Source organism: Molothrus ater, chromosome 14 (genome assembly GCF_012460135.2).
Source record: "Molothrus ater isolate BHLD 08-10-18 breed brown headed cowbird chromosome 14, BPBGC_Mater_1.1, whole genome shotgun sequence".
NCBI classification, from domain to species: Eukaryota; Metazoa; Chordata; class Aves; order Passeriformes; family Icteridae; genus Molothrus; species Molothrus ater.
The window spans coordinates 13,735,872-13,749,138 of record NC_050491.2 but is presented as its reverse complement, the minus strand read 5'-3'; the positions used below and the strand labels follow the sequence as shown (position 1 = coordinate 13,749,138).

The 13,267-nt window shown below is 53.1% G+C and overlaps 1 protein-coding gene across 2 annotated transcripts in view; it reads left to right on the top strand.

The window, feature by feature from the left end:
• Positions 1 to 9,833, top strand: part of OPHN1 (oligophrenin 1) — a 52,085-nt gene extending 42,252 nt beyond the window's left edge. The window contains exons 19-24 of one of the 2 annotated variants that reach the window (XM_036402028.2): positions 3,375 to 3,522; positions 4,486 to 4,779; positions 5,438 to 5,603; positions 6,538 to 6,588; positions 7,300 to 7,350; positions 7,537 to 9,833. In XM_036402028.2, the coding sequence (XP_036257921.1) occupies positions 3,375 to 3,522; positions 4,486 to 4,779; positions 5,438 to 5,603; positions 6,538 to 6,588; positions 7,300 to 7,342 (702 nt within the window). In that variant the 3' untranslated portion in view covers positions 7,343 to 7,350; positions 7,537 to 9,833. Of the gene's footprint in view, positions 1 to 3,374; positions 3,523 to 4,482; positions 4,780 to 5,437; positions 5,604 to 6,537; positions 6,589 to 7,299; positions 7,351 to 7,536 lie in introns of both variants that reach the window. The other variant, XM_036402027.2, reaches the window with a different exon arrangement.
• The last annotated feature ends 3,434 nt before the right edge of the window (positions 9,834 to 13,267 follow it).

Below are 13,267 nucleotides of genomic sequence, written 5' to 3'. Positions count from 1 at the left end.
TGCCTTTTCTTTTTAAACAAGGGAAAGCTTTATTGAAAAAAACCTATTGTATGACTGCTCATTACAGGGCTTCACTCTTTCCTTTGCTAGACAGGAGCTAGGCCAGAGGAGAATTGGTTTTAATAGGCAGAGTCCAAGATGAGACACTGCACAACTCTTAAATCAGTGGAAAAAAAACTAGAGCAGACAAGTGTTGAATGGTTGATGAAGGTAATTCAGGTGTGGTTGCATTCAGATACAGACACAGGGATGATGTGGAGATGGAATGGGGAGTCTGATGGAGGTGCTCCCTCGACTGAGGGGGAGTCTGAGGGAGCTGCTGCCTGGGGTGGAGCCTTCAGAGGAGCTGAGGCTGGTGCCCATGTCCCTGGGCCATGCTCTCACAGGACTGAGAGCCCTGGAGAGCCTTCAGTCTCATCTGCCCTCCATGGGTCTGTGCTGGGTATTCATATTTCAGCCTGGGCATTGCCCATGTGCCCAGCCGGGCTCTGGTTGCTGGGGTGGTGCTGAAGATGCACGTGCAGACAGCAGCTTTGTCATGTGGAGTTCTGCCTTTGGAGAGCAGAATGTTCCACTGTGTCTGTGCTCACACTTGCTCTCAGATACCCAACACCGGCTCAGGGGTGTCGGATGGCTGGGGGATGACAGGAGCTGGGTGTTAATATTGAAAGCTGGAGCAGCCTTTGTATCCAGAGCAGCAGATCCTGAGCAGGGAGCAGATTCCTGCCCTGGGAACAGCCCTGGGTTCCAAGGAGGGAGTGTGGTCCTCCAGCTTTTCACAGCAGAGTACACAGTGTCCAAACCTCTCTCGTGGAGCCGTTCATTCAGGGATGCTGTTTGCTGTGAGGGGCTGGGGCAGCTCCCAGCATACAGGGCAGCAGGTGGGCAGGGGGAAAGCTCCCTTTGGAAAGGGAAGAGGCAGCCAAAGCTGGAACAGCAAGGTTCTTGCAACAGGGATGTGGAGCTAGAGCAGCCAGGTGGGGACCACATGGGGGGTGTAGGACCAGATGAGGGGGCGGGAGTTGGCTGCAATGCCAAGGATTGAAATGGGATGGAAGAGCTCAGACAGGCTTCTGAGTACCCAGAGCAGAAGCTCATGGAAACACCAGCCAATTCCTTTGTAGGTCTCTATGAACACTTGTAATAAGTTGCCACAGAAAAGCAGGGACTGGTTTTTGTCTGGGATCTCACACGCTCGCTCCAGAGATGATGCTCTGTGCTCCCCTCCTTACAGCCTGCAGCACAGTCTGAATCAACACACCCTGCCACCTCTGAGAGCTGGCATGACACCTTTAATTAAGTCAGATGTCCTTTTGCTTGCTTTTAATTTCTCCAGCAATAAAGTTAAGTTAGTCACATTTATTGGATTGAGTGTATAAGTTTGGTGTTGGAGCTGACAGAGTCTTCAGCTCACACATGAGCAAACAGCTCAGATGAGACTTGGAGGAAGAGGGGATGTGGGTTATATGGTGCAATCTGAAGACTCTGAGGACAGAGTAACTATTCATGAAGTGTTTGTGGATAATTGCTGTTTCCACAGCTCATGTTTCAACGCTGTGGTTAAATTAAATAGGTTGATTGTTCTGGAAACACCTTCTTCCCTGTACAGACCTCCTTAAGGTGAGGGTCTGTCAATATCTTTGTACATTTATGTTATTTAACTTGATTTTCAATTAGAAGTAAATCAGAGCCTGCACCCACCTCTTAAACACAGTCATTTGTGGTTGGTTTAGCTTGGGTTTCAGGTGTTGAAAGCAGTATTCTTTGGTACCTGTATAAGTGTCCATGGGGAACTTAATGTTTATTTTAAAAGAGGATTGGATTCTGTTCAGGATAGAGGAATGAGATTGGTATTTCCAAAAAATTTCCCTCCTACAGGAAATCCTCTGTTGATTTAATAATACACAAGCTGCTTTTAATTCATGTGCTGCTATGTCACAGCAAGAGAGTACTTCAGTACTCCAGACCTTGTTTTTTTGGAGCAGGGAATGTGTCTTGCCCCTGCCCAGGGCAGAGCCCAGCAGGCAGTGAGCCAGCACCCACCTGTGTCACCAAACCCTGAATGTGGGTTTTTTTTTTTTCCAGAGTGGGTGTGTAATCTTCCCTCACTGGAGATATTCCAGAACTGTCTGGACACAATCCTGTGCCATTTGCTCCTTAGGGAAACCCTGCTTGAGCAGGGAGGATGGACCAGATGACCCACTGTGGGCCCTTCCAGCCTGAACCTTTCTGTGATTCTGTGTTGTTTCTCCTCTCCTTGTGCAGATTGGGCCAGGCTGTTGGGAGCAAAGCCTGGTTCTGGCACATGGATTTATCCAAAGTCAGCCAGGCTGGGCCAGAGCATCCTGACCATTGTGTGTGGGGAGCTGTCTGCCACTGCCAGCCCCCCCAGGCACACACTTGGGACCATGAAATTTAAACCAGGGACATGTTTTCCTCTCCCATCCCCCATCTTGGTCTCCTAGCCCTGCTCTTTGGCCTGAAGAAGAAGGAATATATTTTTGGTTTGAATTACCAAAATGAGACATTTAATCAAAGCAGAATGTTAGACTTCTTAATGGTAAGATTTTTCTGGGTGATGCAATTAGGCTGTTTTTCCATATTGAAATGTGTCCCAAGGGTGTGGTGACCCAGCATGCCAGTGGGGCTGGCACAGCTCTCCTCCTCTGGGCTGAAACCAGGAAGGGTCCAGCTCCACATCTCCCAGGACAGGCAGGGCAGCCTCTGGGTTCAGCAGCTCAGGCCACCTCTCTGTAGTAGCTCAGGCTTTAAAGCCTCATAAAACTTCAATTAACATCCCTGGGAAGAACACAGGAGCAGCTGCTTTGGATCTTGATGGGGTGTTTCAGCTCTTCAGATGTATTTCTTTTTCAGCTCTTAAAAAAAGCCCTGACATAAATGAGAACCTCTCAATTAATCCTAACTAAATAGGTGCCACATTACCAGTGAGAAAAGGAGATGAAACTTCTCAGTAGCATTGCTTTTATGCCAGTATTTCATCCCAGGTAATTTCCTGGTGCCAAATGTGTCATTGTAAACCAAGAGCTGAAGGGTTTTAGTGTTAGATCTGGAACGATGCAGGGTTGGTTTGGATGATTTGGGGATTGTATCTCTGTGACAATGGGAATCCTGCTGTTGGTCAGCTCCAAAGCCTCCCTCATCTGCTCCAGGGGAATTTGCTTCTACAAATTGTCTGTGTTTGTGATCTTCCTGCTGAGCTGCAGGGACAGTGTCTGTGGTGGGATGGTGTCAGTGGTGGGGACAGTGTCAGTGGTGGCCACCATCACTCTCTGTGCTGGGCAGGGGCACCTGCAGGGGGAGGTGAGGCAGCAGCCCCTTTGTGTTGGGTCACCTGAATGTGTCTCCCTTTACAGATCTACTCTGGCCCCCCAGAAGACACCACAGCCCCCCCAGTGCCCCCACCCAGGGTGGCTGCCCGGCGGCACAAGCCCATCACCATCTCCAAGCGTCCCCTGAGGGAAAGACCTGTCTTCTTCAATGCCTCTCTGGAGGAGAGTGGAGGTCAGTCCAGCTGTTCCCTGATGCCTTACCTGCTTCTCACCCCTCCTGCCTCCTGTAACACCTTTCCAGGAGCAATGGAGGTAACAGCAGCAGGGCTGCACTTTCCAGGTCCTGGACATGGCAGGCAGTGAGGGCTGCTCGGAGAGAAAGGAAAGCCAAAAACACTCATACATTATTTGCATCATGTCACAAGTCAGACTTTGTAGGATTTGGGTTTTTCTGCTACCTACTGCATGCTCCATTAGCTAAACTAAGGATGGTTCTTGGCACAGGAGAGACCCAGAGGAGAGGTTTTGTGGCATCAGAGGCAAAAAAACCTGCATGGAGTGTTGGTGGGATGGTAGCCAGGGAAGGGTGTGCTGCAGGAGGCCCAAGGAGGTCTCAAGCTGGCAGTTCCAGAGCAAGAACTCCAAAGAATTTTTTCAGGATGCAGTGAAGGTATTTCCTAGACCAAGTTCTACTCTGACCTTACTATAACAGCTTCAGCATTTCCTTACAGTCAGCTGGATTAACAGCAAAGGACACATCACCTTAAAATCATATTTCTGCACCTGATTTGCTGTAGTTGTCACTGCAGGCTGTGCCCTGACTCCACAGTCACCAAAGAGATGGAAAGTCTCTTTCTCCATTAGTTTTCAGAGCTCTGATGATGTTTAGGTATAAAGTGCACTTTGTGACACTGGCAGAACATGACTGATTCACATTGCTCTTTAAAACTCCCAGACTGCTAATGGAGTTGGGGCTGGCCTTGCATTTCAATGCTTCCTCGACCTGTGAGCAGAAGCATTTGTTCACCTTGGCCTGCCCCGAGGCTGCAGGGAGCAGTCAGGTTCATAGCAGAGCTCCTGCTTGCTTCTGGTTCTGCAGCACAGCAACGGGGCTGGGATGAGTGGCTTTTGGAGGCACATCAAGTGCAGTGCACACCTAACCCCACGGCTCTCTGCCCTCTTGTCTCCACAGCAGAGAGGCTCAGCCAGACCCCCAACGGCGGCGGCGTGGAGGCCCCCAAGCCCCTGCACCGCAGCCGCCTGCCCGCGCCCCGGCCGGGGGGGGACGAGCCGGGGCGTCCCCCTGCCGAGAGCCGGCCCCAGCCCCGTGCCGAGCCCGAGCTGGGCAAGCTAGGGAAAGGGCTCCAGGATGGAGGGGCCAAGCCACCTGGCAGGGCAGCCAACGGGGTGGTGACCAGCCCTGCCCTGAGGACCGCTACACTGCAGGCCAGGAGGCCAGCACCCCGGCCGGGCATCTGTGGCAGAGAGGGTGAGTGTGCCTGGGGCCTGGCCAGAGCCAAGCAAGTGCCCAAGTCAGCCCTCCCTGGGCACGTGGTGGCCTCTCCCCTTGAGTCCTCTCGATGTAGTTCAGCAGGAGTGGCTGGGAGACCAGAACAGCCTAAGGTGTGCGCACAGGTAAACTCTGACACTCGCTCCTTGTTGACTTGAATCTTAAAGAATTTGAAGGGTTAAGTGAGTAGTAAGGTTGGCTGGATCCTGGGGAAGAACAGAAGCCGAGGAGAGGACAGGTAGTGTCACTGTCCAGGATGAAAGCTCAGCTGCAGGAATCACCAGTTTGTGCTGTTCCTCTCCCATTCCCAGAGCAGCATCGCACAGGGTTTGGTTAAGAACACTTGTGATTCCCAGGAAGTATCAGCTTCACAGTCAGCAACTGCGTTGAGTTTATCCTTGCAGGTCCAGCTCCAGCCCCTGTTACCAGTGCCAGGAAAGCTTTTCTGGGACAGGTAGTGTGGGAACTTCCTTTCCCTGGACTCTGTCCCTCTATTCTGGCTATTGGCCACTGTCAGTGAGAAAGTGTTGAGGCAGAGGGGCAGAACTAAACCCATGGACCTGTTCAGTGACCCTTCATAAATATCTGGTCTCTGCCAGAGCTTCCTGCTCAGTGTTTGTTATTTCCATCCCTGCAGGTGACTGTGATGGTGTCCCTAAGCCACGTTCCCATGGTGATAAGCCTGTGATAACACGTCCCCCTGTGAGACCTCCGGATCCACCGTGCCGGACTCCCATCCCTCCAAAGCTGGAACAGAGGCCAGATCTGATAGCAGGGACAGCAGAGGAGATGCCCTCATCTGTGTAAGCCAGCAGCCCGTGGAGGGTGCTTGGTGCTGGTGGGGACACTCAGGGGCTCAGTGGCTGGAGCCTGAGGATGTTCCCTTGTCACTGGTGCAAGTGGAGGTTTGAATGTCACTTGGAAAGCTGAGCAGAGGGCACGGCCAGGGAGGGCAGTGGGGCCTCGGTGAAGGCAAACACGAAGCTTTGGAGCTGCTCAAGCACAGCCCAGGGCTGAGCCTTGCCCCATCCCCTTCCCTGCTGTTCCTGGGTTGGTGGAGCTGAGCCCCTCCCTGCCTGCCTCCAGCAAACCTCTCAAACGAGACATTTTCTGGGGCAGGACAAGATCCAACTTCAATCTTAAGGAAACTGGATGGACTTCAGCTTCATCTCATCCTCAGATTTCTTTCAGATTTTAAGAGTCAGAAACCCTGCTGGCTTTAGTGGGAATTAACCTAAAGAAAACAAAAAGTGCCATGAGTGTCAGCTCTGTGCCAGAACTGCCTTAATTCCTTCTCTGGGATAATGTAATTTCTCTTTCTTGAGCATGGGTGGGAGCACATGAACACTGAAGGAAAGACGATAAAGGGTATGGATGCACATAGGATTATAGGCAAGAGAACAGAAATAATGACTGGATGTGGCACATGGTGCTGTGTTTTAGTTGGTGTGGTGGTGTCTGGTCAAAGGTTAGACTCCATGATCTTGGAGATGTTTCCCAGCCTGAATGATTCCATGATCCCATGGTTCTGTACGCAGCCCAGCCAAAGCACTGGCAGGTGGTGTGTGGGTGGAGCGAGCACAGAAGGAGCCCGGCTGTGCCTTGGCACAAGAATTGTCAATTGAAGGTGATCTCTGCAGTGCTGCCAATGCTGCAGCTCATTCCCTGGCACAGAGCAGATCTCATTAGCAAATTGCCAGGTCGAATCAGGAGAGACTTCTCCTGTTTTCTTTGCAGGGTGGCCTCTAGGACCAAGTTCTTTGAGACAGCGTCCCGAAGAACAGGCAGGTAAGGCTGGCACGGGGAAGGTTCCATGTGGAGAGCAGCAGCCCTGCAGCACAGGGTGCTCCCTCTGAGGCAGAGCCAGCACAGACAGCCCCAGCCCCAGGCCTGCCTTGTCTTGTACTCACAAACAGCAGATGGGGCTCAGCTAAAATGCTGAAACTAAACAAAGAGCACAAAGCATAAAATGTGAGTCCAGATACAGACTTGATAAATTAAATCCGCCAAGCAAGAAACATCCCTGTGGATCCCTGTTACCAGGTGTGTGGATCTGTGTGATGTAGTGCCCATTGTACTCAGGCCTTGTGGGAAGATCAGGTCATGGGTGAGGTGATGAGGGCTGGTTAAGTCCCAGCAGCTGCCAAGAGAGCATGGCTGGTCCAGCCCAGGGGGTGTGCAGACAGGGAGCTAGGGGGTTATGGGGACAGTCTGGGCAGAGCCCTCAGCTCTGAGTGGCAGCAGGTGCCATTTGTGATAATATTTGTCCAAATAACCCTCAGCTTCCTGCTTTGAAAAGCTGCCAATCTCTGCCCAAGAGAGAGCAGGTTTGTGTGTAAGTCTGAGAACTGCTGCTGCAGGTACTGAGAGAAAACATTTGTGCTATTGCAAAACAGACCCCTCCCTGCCCATTACCCAGCCTCGAGGAGCTTGTGGAGCTGAGTTGGAGCTTGCTCCTTGCACTCATTTTTCTCTATTCTTCTACTTCCTTTTACGCAGTTCTTCATCACCACAAGGCAGGATCCCAAGTGATGAGAGCTGAGGCTAAAGGTACGTATTAATGACAACAAACTGAAATAAACTGCTTTAATAAACTGAAAGCAGACTTGTAAGACACATCAGCATTTATGGGGTTTGTGGAGGGAACAAAAATATTATGTGGGATTCCAGTGGTTCTGCCATTACAGGTTGATTTTCATTGCTGCACAGAACATGGACCTTGTTTTCTTCTTCCAGGCTTTGTAAGCACACCTCAGCCCAGCTGGACCCAGGAGACTTGCCAGCCCCAGTGCCCTGGAGAGCAGCTATCTTACTGGACGATGATTTTCAAGCCACAAGTGGCTCAAGAAATTAGGAGAGGGGGACCACGATGGAGAGCAGGTCCTGCCCACACATCTGTGTTGAACTGTTCCCTGCCCTCCCACCTCTCCTCCCTCTCCTCTCCTGTGTGTGCCATGCAGGTGATGGCAGCATGGGGAGGCCTGGGGGACACGGACCGTCTGTGGAAGGGACAGTGGAGCCCCTGTTCACCTGCACACTTTTGGGAAACACACCTTGAAAAGGGTGTTTGTACAGCACAAGGGCTGAGTCCCTCTGTTTGGATGCAAGGGCAAAACAGCTGCAGTCTCCCCTTGCCCTGCTTGCCCTGAGAAGCCCCTTCCTTTGTGCTTGTGTCCCTCACTTGGTGAGTGTCATTGTGTGGGACTGCTGTGCCTGCCAACACTGCCCATCGTGACAAAAGATGGGCAGGGATGGAGCAATCACTGTGCCCAGCTCTGTGGGATGTGTCCTCATCTCCTCCTGGACATCCCTGGCATGGGACACTACACTGACAGACAGGCTTGGCCAGGGGCTTGGCCTGAGCCATGGCCACAGCCTTGCCTGGGATCAGCTCTCAGGCAGCACCCTCGGTCAGCAGCCTCCAAGGGTGCAGCTGGGGGAAGGGGCCAGCAGGTGCCCCTCCTCTTCCTCCACTGCCTCCTCTTCATGAGCCACACTCCCACCAGATCCACTTCTCAGAGGCCCACCAAGAAGTCTCCATCCTGGGTGATTGTGGTGGCCAGCACAGAGGTGCTGAGGATCTGACACTCACTGTTTGTGGGTCAAACCCATTGTTTTGTTTTTGTTTTTTTTTTTTTTTAAGAATGGCCCAGTTTGTTGTTTGCTTGTTTATTCATTTCCAGTACAAGATGGCCAGCCTGTCCCTCAGCCATGGCCCTGTGGATGATGCCCACTGGCCCAGGAGGTGTCCCTGGCCAGGACCTCTGTAGCAGCAGAGGCTTGTCTGTTGCTCCAGCTGCCACCAGGGCCCAGCTCCAGGGCTGTGCATGGCAGAGAGCTACTTCCCTACTTCCTCCATCTGCCCAAAGATGACTCCCTCCTTTTGAATGGTTTTCTTTAGGTGCTGAGAGCATTTGCAAACCAGTGGCCAAACATTCCCACAGCTGCTTCCCAGGTGCTCCATTCCCTTGAGCATGGTGTCCTGCCTGGTGCAGGTCCTTCCCACCTCCTGGCACTTTGCCTCTGTGTGACCTTGTGTCTCTTATTGCTGAATGGCACACAGCTCACGTGTGTCATGTCCATGGTGCTCTCACTCCCTTGGCTTCAGCAGTGCCCCAGCTGCTCCCTCCTTTAGGCCTGGCACATGAAAGTGGCTTTAAAACCAATCCAGCCCTGTGCTGTGGCAGTTGAGGCTGTGCCACATGCACTGGCAGCCCCTGGGGCTGTGCTGGGCCCCTCCTACTGCAGCCCCTCACCAGGGGCTCAAGGACAAGGCACAGGGGTTCTGATCAGGGATCTCTGAACAGGAATGGAGCTGAAGCTGGAGCCAGCTGCTCTGACCAGCCTGGCAGTGGGGCCACCTGCCTGCAGCACATCACCCCCTGGTCCTGTTGGGGTACTGGGCCTGTGGCTCCCACACAAAAGGACAGCATTTCCCTACTGTCTTTCTTGCTTTGGGACACTGTCTGGGGACCCCTCGAGCCTGTCAGTTTGGGAAGCTCCTTGGGTTGTGCTGATGCACGTGGCACTGGAGGTGACATTCTGTGGGAGCAGTGGCAGTCACATCCTCACCCTGCTCATGCCCATTGCCCAGCACAGACCTCAGGACAGAGCTGGGCTCCATGGGTAGGGAGAATCCAAGGGTGGCTGGGTTTCAGTCTGACAGTGTGAGCCGTGGGGAGAGGCAGCTTCTTGCAGACTATTTCATGGTGTCCTTTTAAAATTCTTTGTCACTTGTATGTCTGTGCTGATTTTTCCTGCACCTGTGGGTGCAGCTGAACACTGGGGACCAGCAGTTGGAGCGGTGGGGATGCTGATTGTGCTGTCAGGGGGCTGTGGGGTCCAATTCCTGCTACTGTGGGGCCCAGTCCCTTCTGCTGTGAGCACAGTCCCTGCTGCCAGTGGCCCAGGAGTGACAGCTGGGAATCACCCTGTACAGCATGGCAGCCCCCAGCATCAGCCCTGGAGCCATTGTGATGTGTACAAGCTTAGGTTACTGCAAGTGTTTATAAAGTTTCCATGAAGTGAAACAACCCTCTCCGTGTGTTTTGTTCCTCTTCACCCCAGGCCCAAGTGCTGCCCCCACTGTGCCCCCTCTGCAGGCAGACTCTGCTGTGGGGCCCCAGCTCTGTGCCCCAGGGAGGCCACACAGGGCTGTGTCCATGAGATTGGGAGTGCCCTGGGCTCTGCCATAGCCCCACTTTGGGTTTGCAGTCTCCAAAGCTGGTTTTCTGCGTTTTTTTGACTGGAGAAGCTGCCCTGCCAAGGCTGAATATTCCTGCACTGCCGCAGTGCCTGGACAGCGTCCTGTGCCATGGGTCACCGAGATTCCACTTTTCCTGTGACCACCAATGGCTTCTTTCTATCGATCCAACACTCTTTTCCCCTCCTCACATCTGTTTTCCCCCTCCTTTTGACCCTGACATTGCACACCAGTGTTTGCTTTTCAGGCCTCTTGCTTTTCTTTAGCAGTGAGCCCTGTCCCAGGAGAGAACAGCTTCTCTCTCTGACATGAGAATCTTGCAGCCAGGTTTGGAGCCTGGATTTCTGAAGAAGCCTGAAGGTGACCGCTCCAGAGGGTGTTCCTGGGGGCACAGGGACAGCCAAGCTGCCCCCACAGCCACGAGGGTTCCTAGCTGGAGAAGGGGAGCATTCGCACCCACACCCTGCTCAGGGCTGCTTGGTTTTTTTGGGATCCTCCTGCAATTATTTTGTGCGGGCCCGGCCCCTGCCCGCAGGCCCTTGGTGTAGCACGGGCCAGGTTTGCCAGGCCAGGTTTGCCAAGTCAGGTTTGCCAAGCCAGGTTTGCCAGGCCAGGTTTGCCAGACCAGGTTTGCCAGGCCAGGTTTGCCAGGCCAGGTTTGCTAGACCAGGTTTGCCAAGCCAGGTTTGCCAAGTCAGGTTTGCCAAGCCAGGTTTGCCAGGCCAGGTTTGCCAGGCCAGGTTTACCAGGCCAGGTTTGCCAAGCCAGGTTTGCCAAGTCAGGTTTGCCAAGCCAGGTTTGCCAGACCAGGTTTGCCAGGCCAGGTTTGCCAAGTCAGGTTTGCCAGGCCAGGTTTACCAGGCCAGGTTTGCCAGGTCAGGTTTGCCAGGCCAGGTTTGCCAAGCCAGGTTTGCCAGGCCAGGTTTGCCAGCTCCAAGAGGTCTGTGCCAGGCCAGGTTTGCCAGGCCAGGTTTGCCAGGCCAGGTTTGCCAGCTCCAAGAGCTCTGTGCCAGGCCAGGTTTGCCAGGCCAGGTTTGCCAGGCCAGGTTTGCCAGCTCCAAGAGGTCTGTGCCAGGCCAGGTTTGCCAGGCCAGGTTTGCCAGGCCAGGTTTGCCAGCTCCAAGAGCTCTGTGCTGTGCCCTGGCTCCAGGCCCAAGCAGCCGGAGAGCTCCCGAGGCGGGCATGGACACGATGCACCAGGAGCAGCAGCTGGAGGGTTTTCTGCTTGTTTTTTCTGGCTTCTTGTTTCTCTCAAAAGTTTCTTTGTGGGTCTGTAACTTTTCCAGGGCTGGATGCATTCAAAACAGCGGCGTTTGGGGAACTAAACTGTTTCCTTTCCTCTCTAGGCCTTGTATGAAGTGATTGTGGACTGGAACAAGCATTGAGGCACTGCCCCAATAATCCTTGTCTGCCAACCCACGGGTGCCTGGCTTGCTTTCTTACAGAAAACATTTGGATTTAATATGAGCAAGAAAATTATTTTCCAGCACAAGTAAAACCTTTCAGGTTTTTACAGAGACAAGATAACAAAATAAGCAGTTCCAAAGCTTGAGCCTGAGCCTCAGTGAGTTCTTCCCAGAGGAAGATTTGAAGAGGCCAAAGACTCTGCAGCAGACACATTTGTGTGATAAATTTAGAATTGAAATATACTTAGTTGAGTACTGACATCTGAAATTTATGTGCTACACAGAGACCCATGAAGGTGCTGGAATCCACCCACGTGGGATTCCTTGGAGGATCAGAGCCACAGTTTTCAGCTCTGTAGTTCTCCCTGACCCATCCCACTGCACCATTACCCATCTGGATGCTCCGAGCTGGGAGCAGCTCCCTGTGCTGGGCGGGTTCCTGGCAGCCCTTAGCAGGTTTCTTGGCCCGTACACATGGCTGTAAATCAGGTCAAGCTTCCAAAAAATCCTATGATTGGCTTAAACAATCAGGAGACACTTTGAACCACTAAAGGCCATAATGTTTTCCATTCTCTGTGTTTTCAGAAGTTTAAGAAGTGCTTTAACAGCCTCTGCCAGTGTCTCTAAGAGCTCCCACAAGGCAGAACTTCTGAAGATTCTTGAAATCCTATATAAAATGGGCCATGACCAGGAAGGCTCAGAGGGGCAAGTCCCCACAAGCTCCATCCTCCCACAGCTCCATCCTTCCTCACTCTGTGTGCTGCACATCCCAGCTCCCTTCAGTACCTTGGCCCCTCAGGCTCTCCTGGTGGCTACCACACCATGCTGCGACACTGTGCCACTGTGCCCACCCTGCTCCTATGGGCTGGGACACAGGGCATGCCAAGCAGGCCCTGTTTGCCCTCCCCTTGGCACCTGCCCACCGCTGGCAGAGGGAGGCAGCAGCAGTTTTGGGTAAGGAGCAAACTCCAGCGTTGGCTGGTGTCCCTCATGTCAGGGCACTCGAGTCAGGGTGACCCCACTGAGGCCTGTGGCTGCCACTGGCCCGTCCTGGGAGCACAGGCACAGCCCTGACACCATGGCAGGCACACAGGGCTGGCTGCCAGCACAGCAGGGTCACAGTGCTGGCATTCCCAGACCCCCAGGGAGGGGAACTGATGAAAGGGCTTTTTGACAACTCGTCAGTATTTTTGGAAACAGAACCTCTGTCTGTTTTAAAAACATCCCGCTTTCTGCTATGAGGACAAGAACAAATAAATGACCTTAAAGCATGAGGCCATTTTTGGGTTTTCACAATGATTCCATGTTTTCAGTTGACTTCTTCATGGTAACTGGACTTTTTCCTGTGAGCTTGGCGTGCTCTTCTGCTGGGGAGCCAAGGCATCTCTAAGGGCAGCTCGGGAGCCTGCTGGCATGCTGCTCACCCCCAGTGCTGACATGGTGGCTGTCACCCTGCTGCCAGGCCCCACAGCTACAGGAATGGTCAGGGAGGTCAGCAGCTTCCCTGTGACCTGTAGGTCCTGTGAGCTGTGCAGGAAAGATGCAGGGTGTGGGATGTGGGATGCAGGATGTGCAGCAGAGGTGGCTGGAGCATAGCGAGGCAGGAGTTGAGTGAGGTGAATTTGTCCTTCAGCTTCAGTTCTGACCCAGTAGCCCCTAAGTGGTGGCCTCACTGTCCTCCCACAGACACTGTTCAAGCCACATGAGTTTGGGGCTACTGGAAACTGAGGCCAGTGTAAGCCCAGGAAGTGTAGCCACTGAGGGACCAAGTCTCTCAACCCATGAGGCACTGGACCAGTGGCTCCTGAATGTCCCTGGTGTCCAAGTGGCCATTTGGCAGGTGACACTGGGACTGACA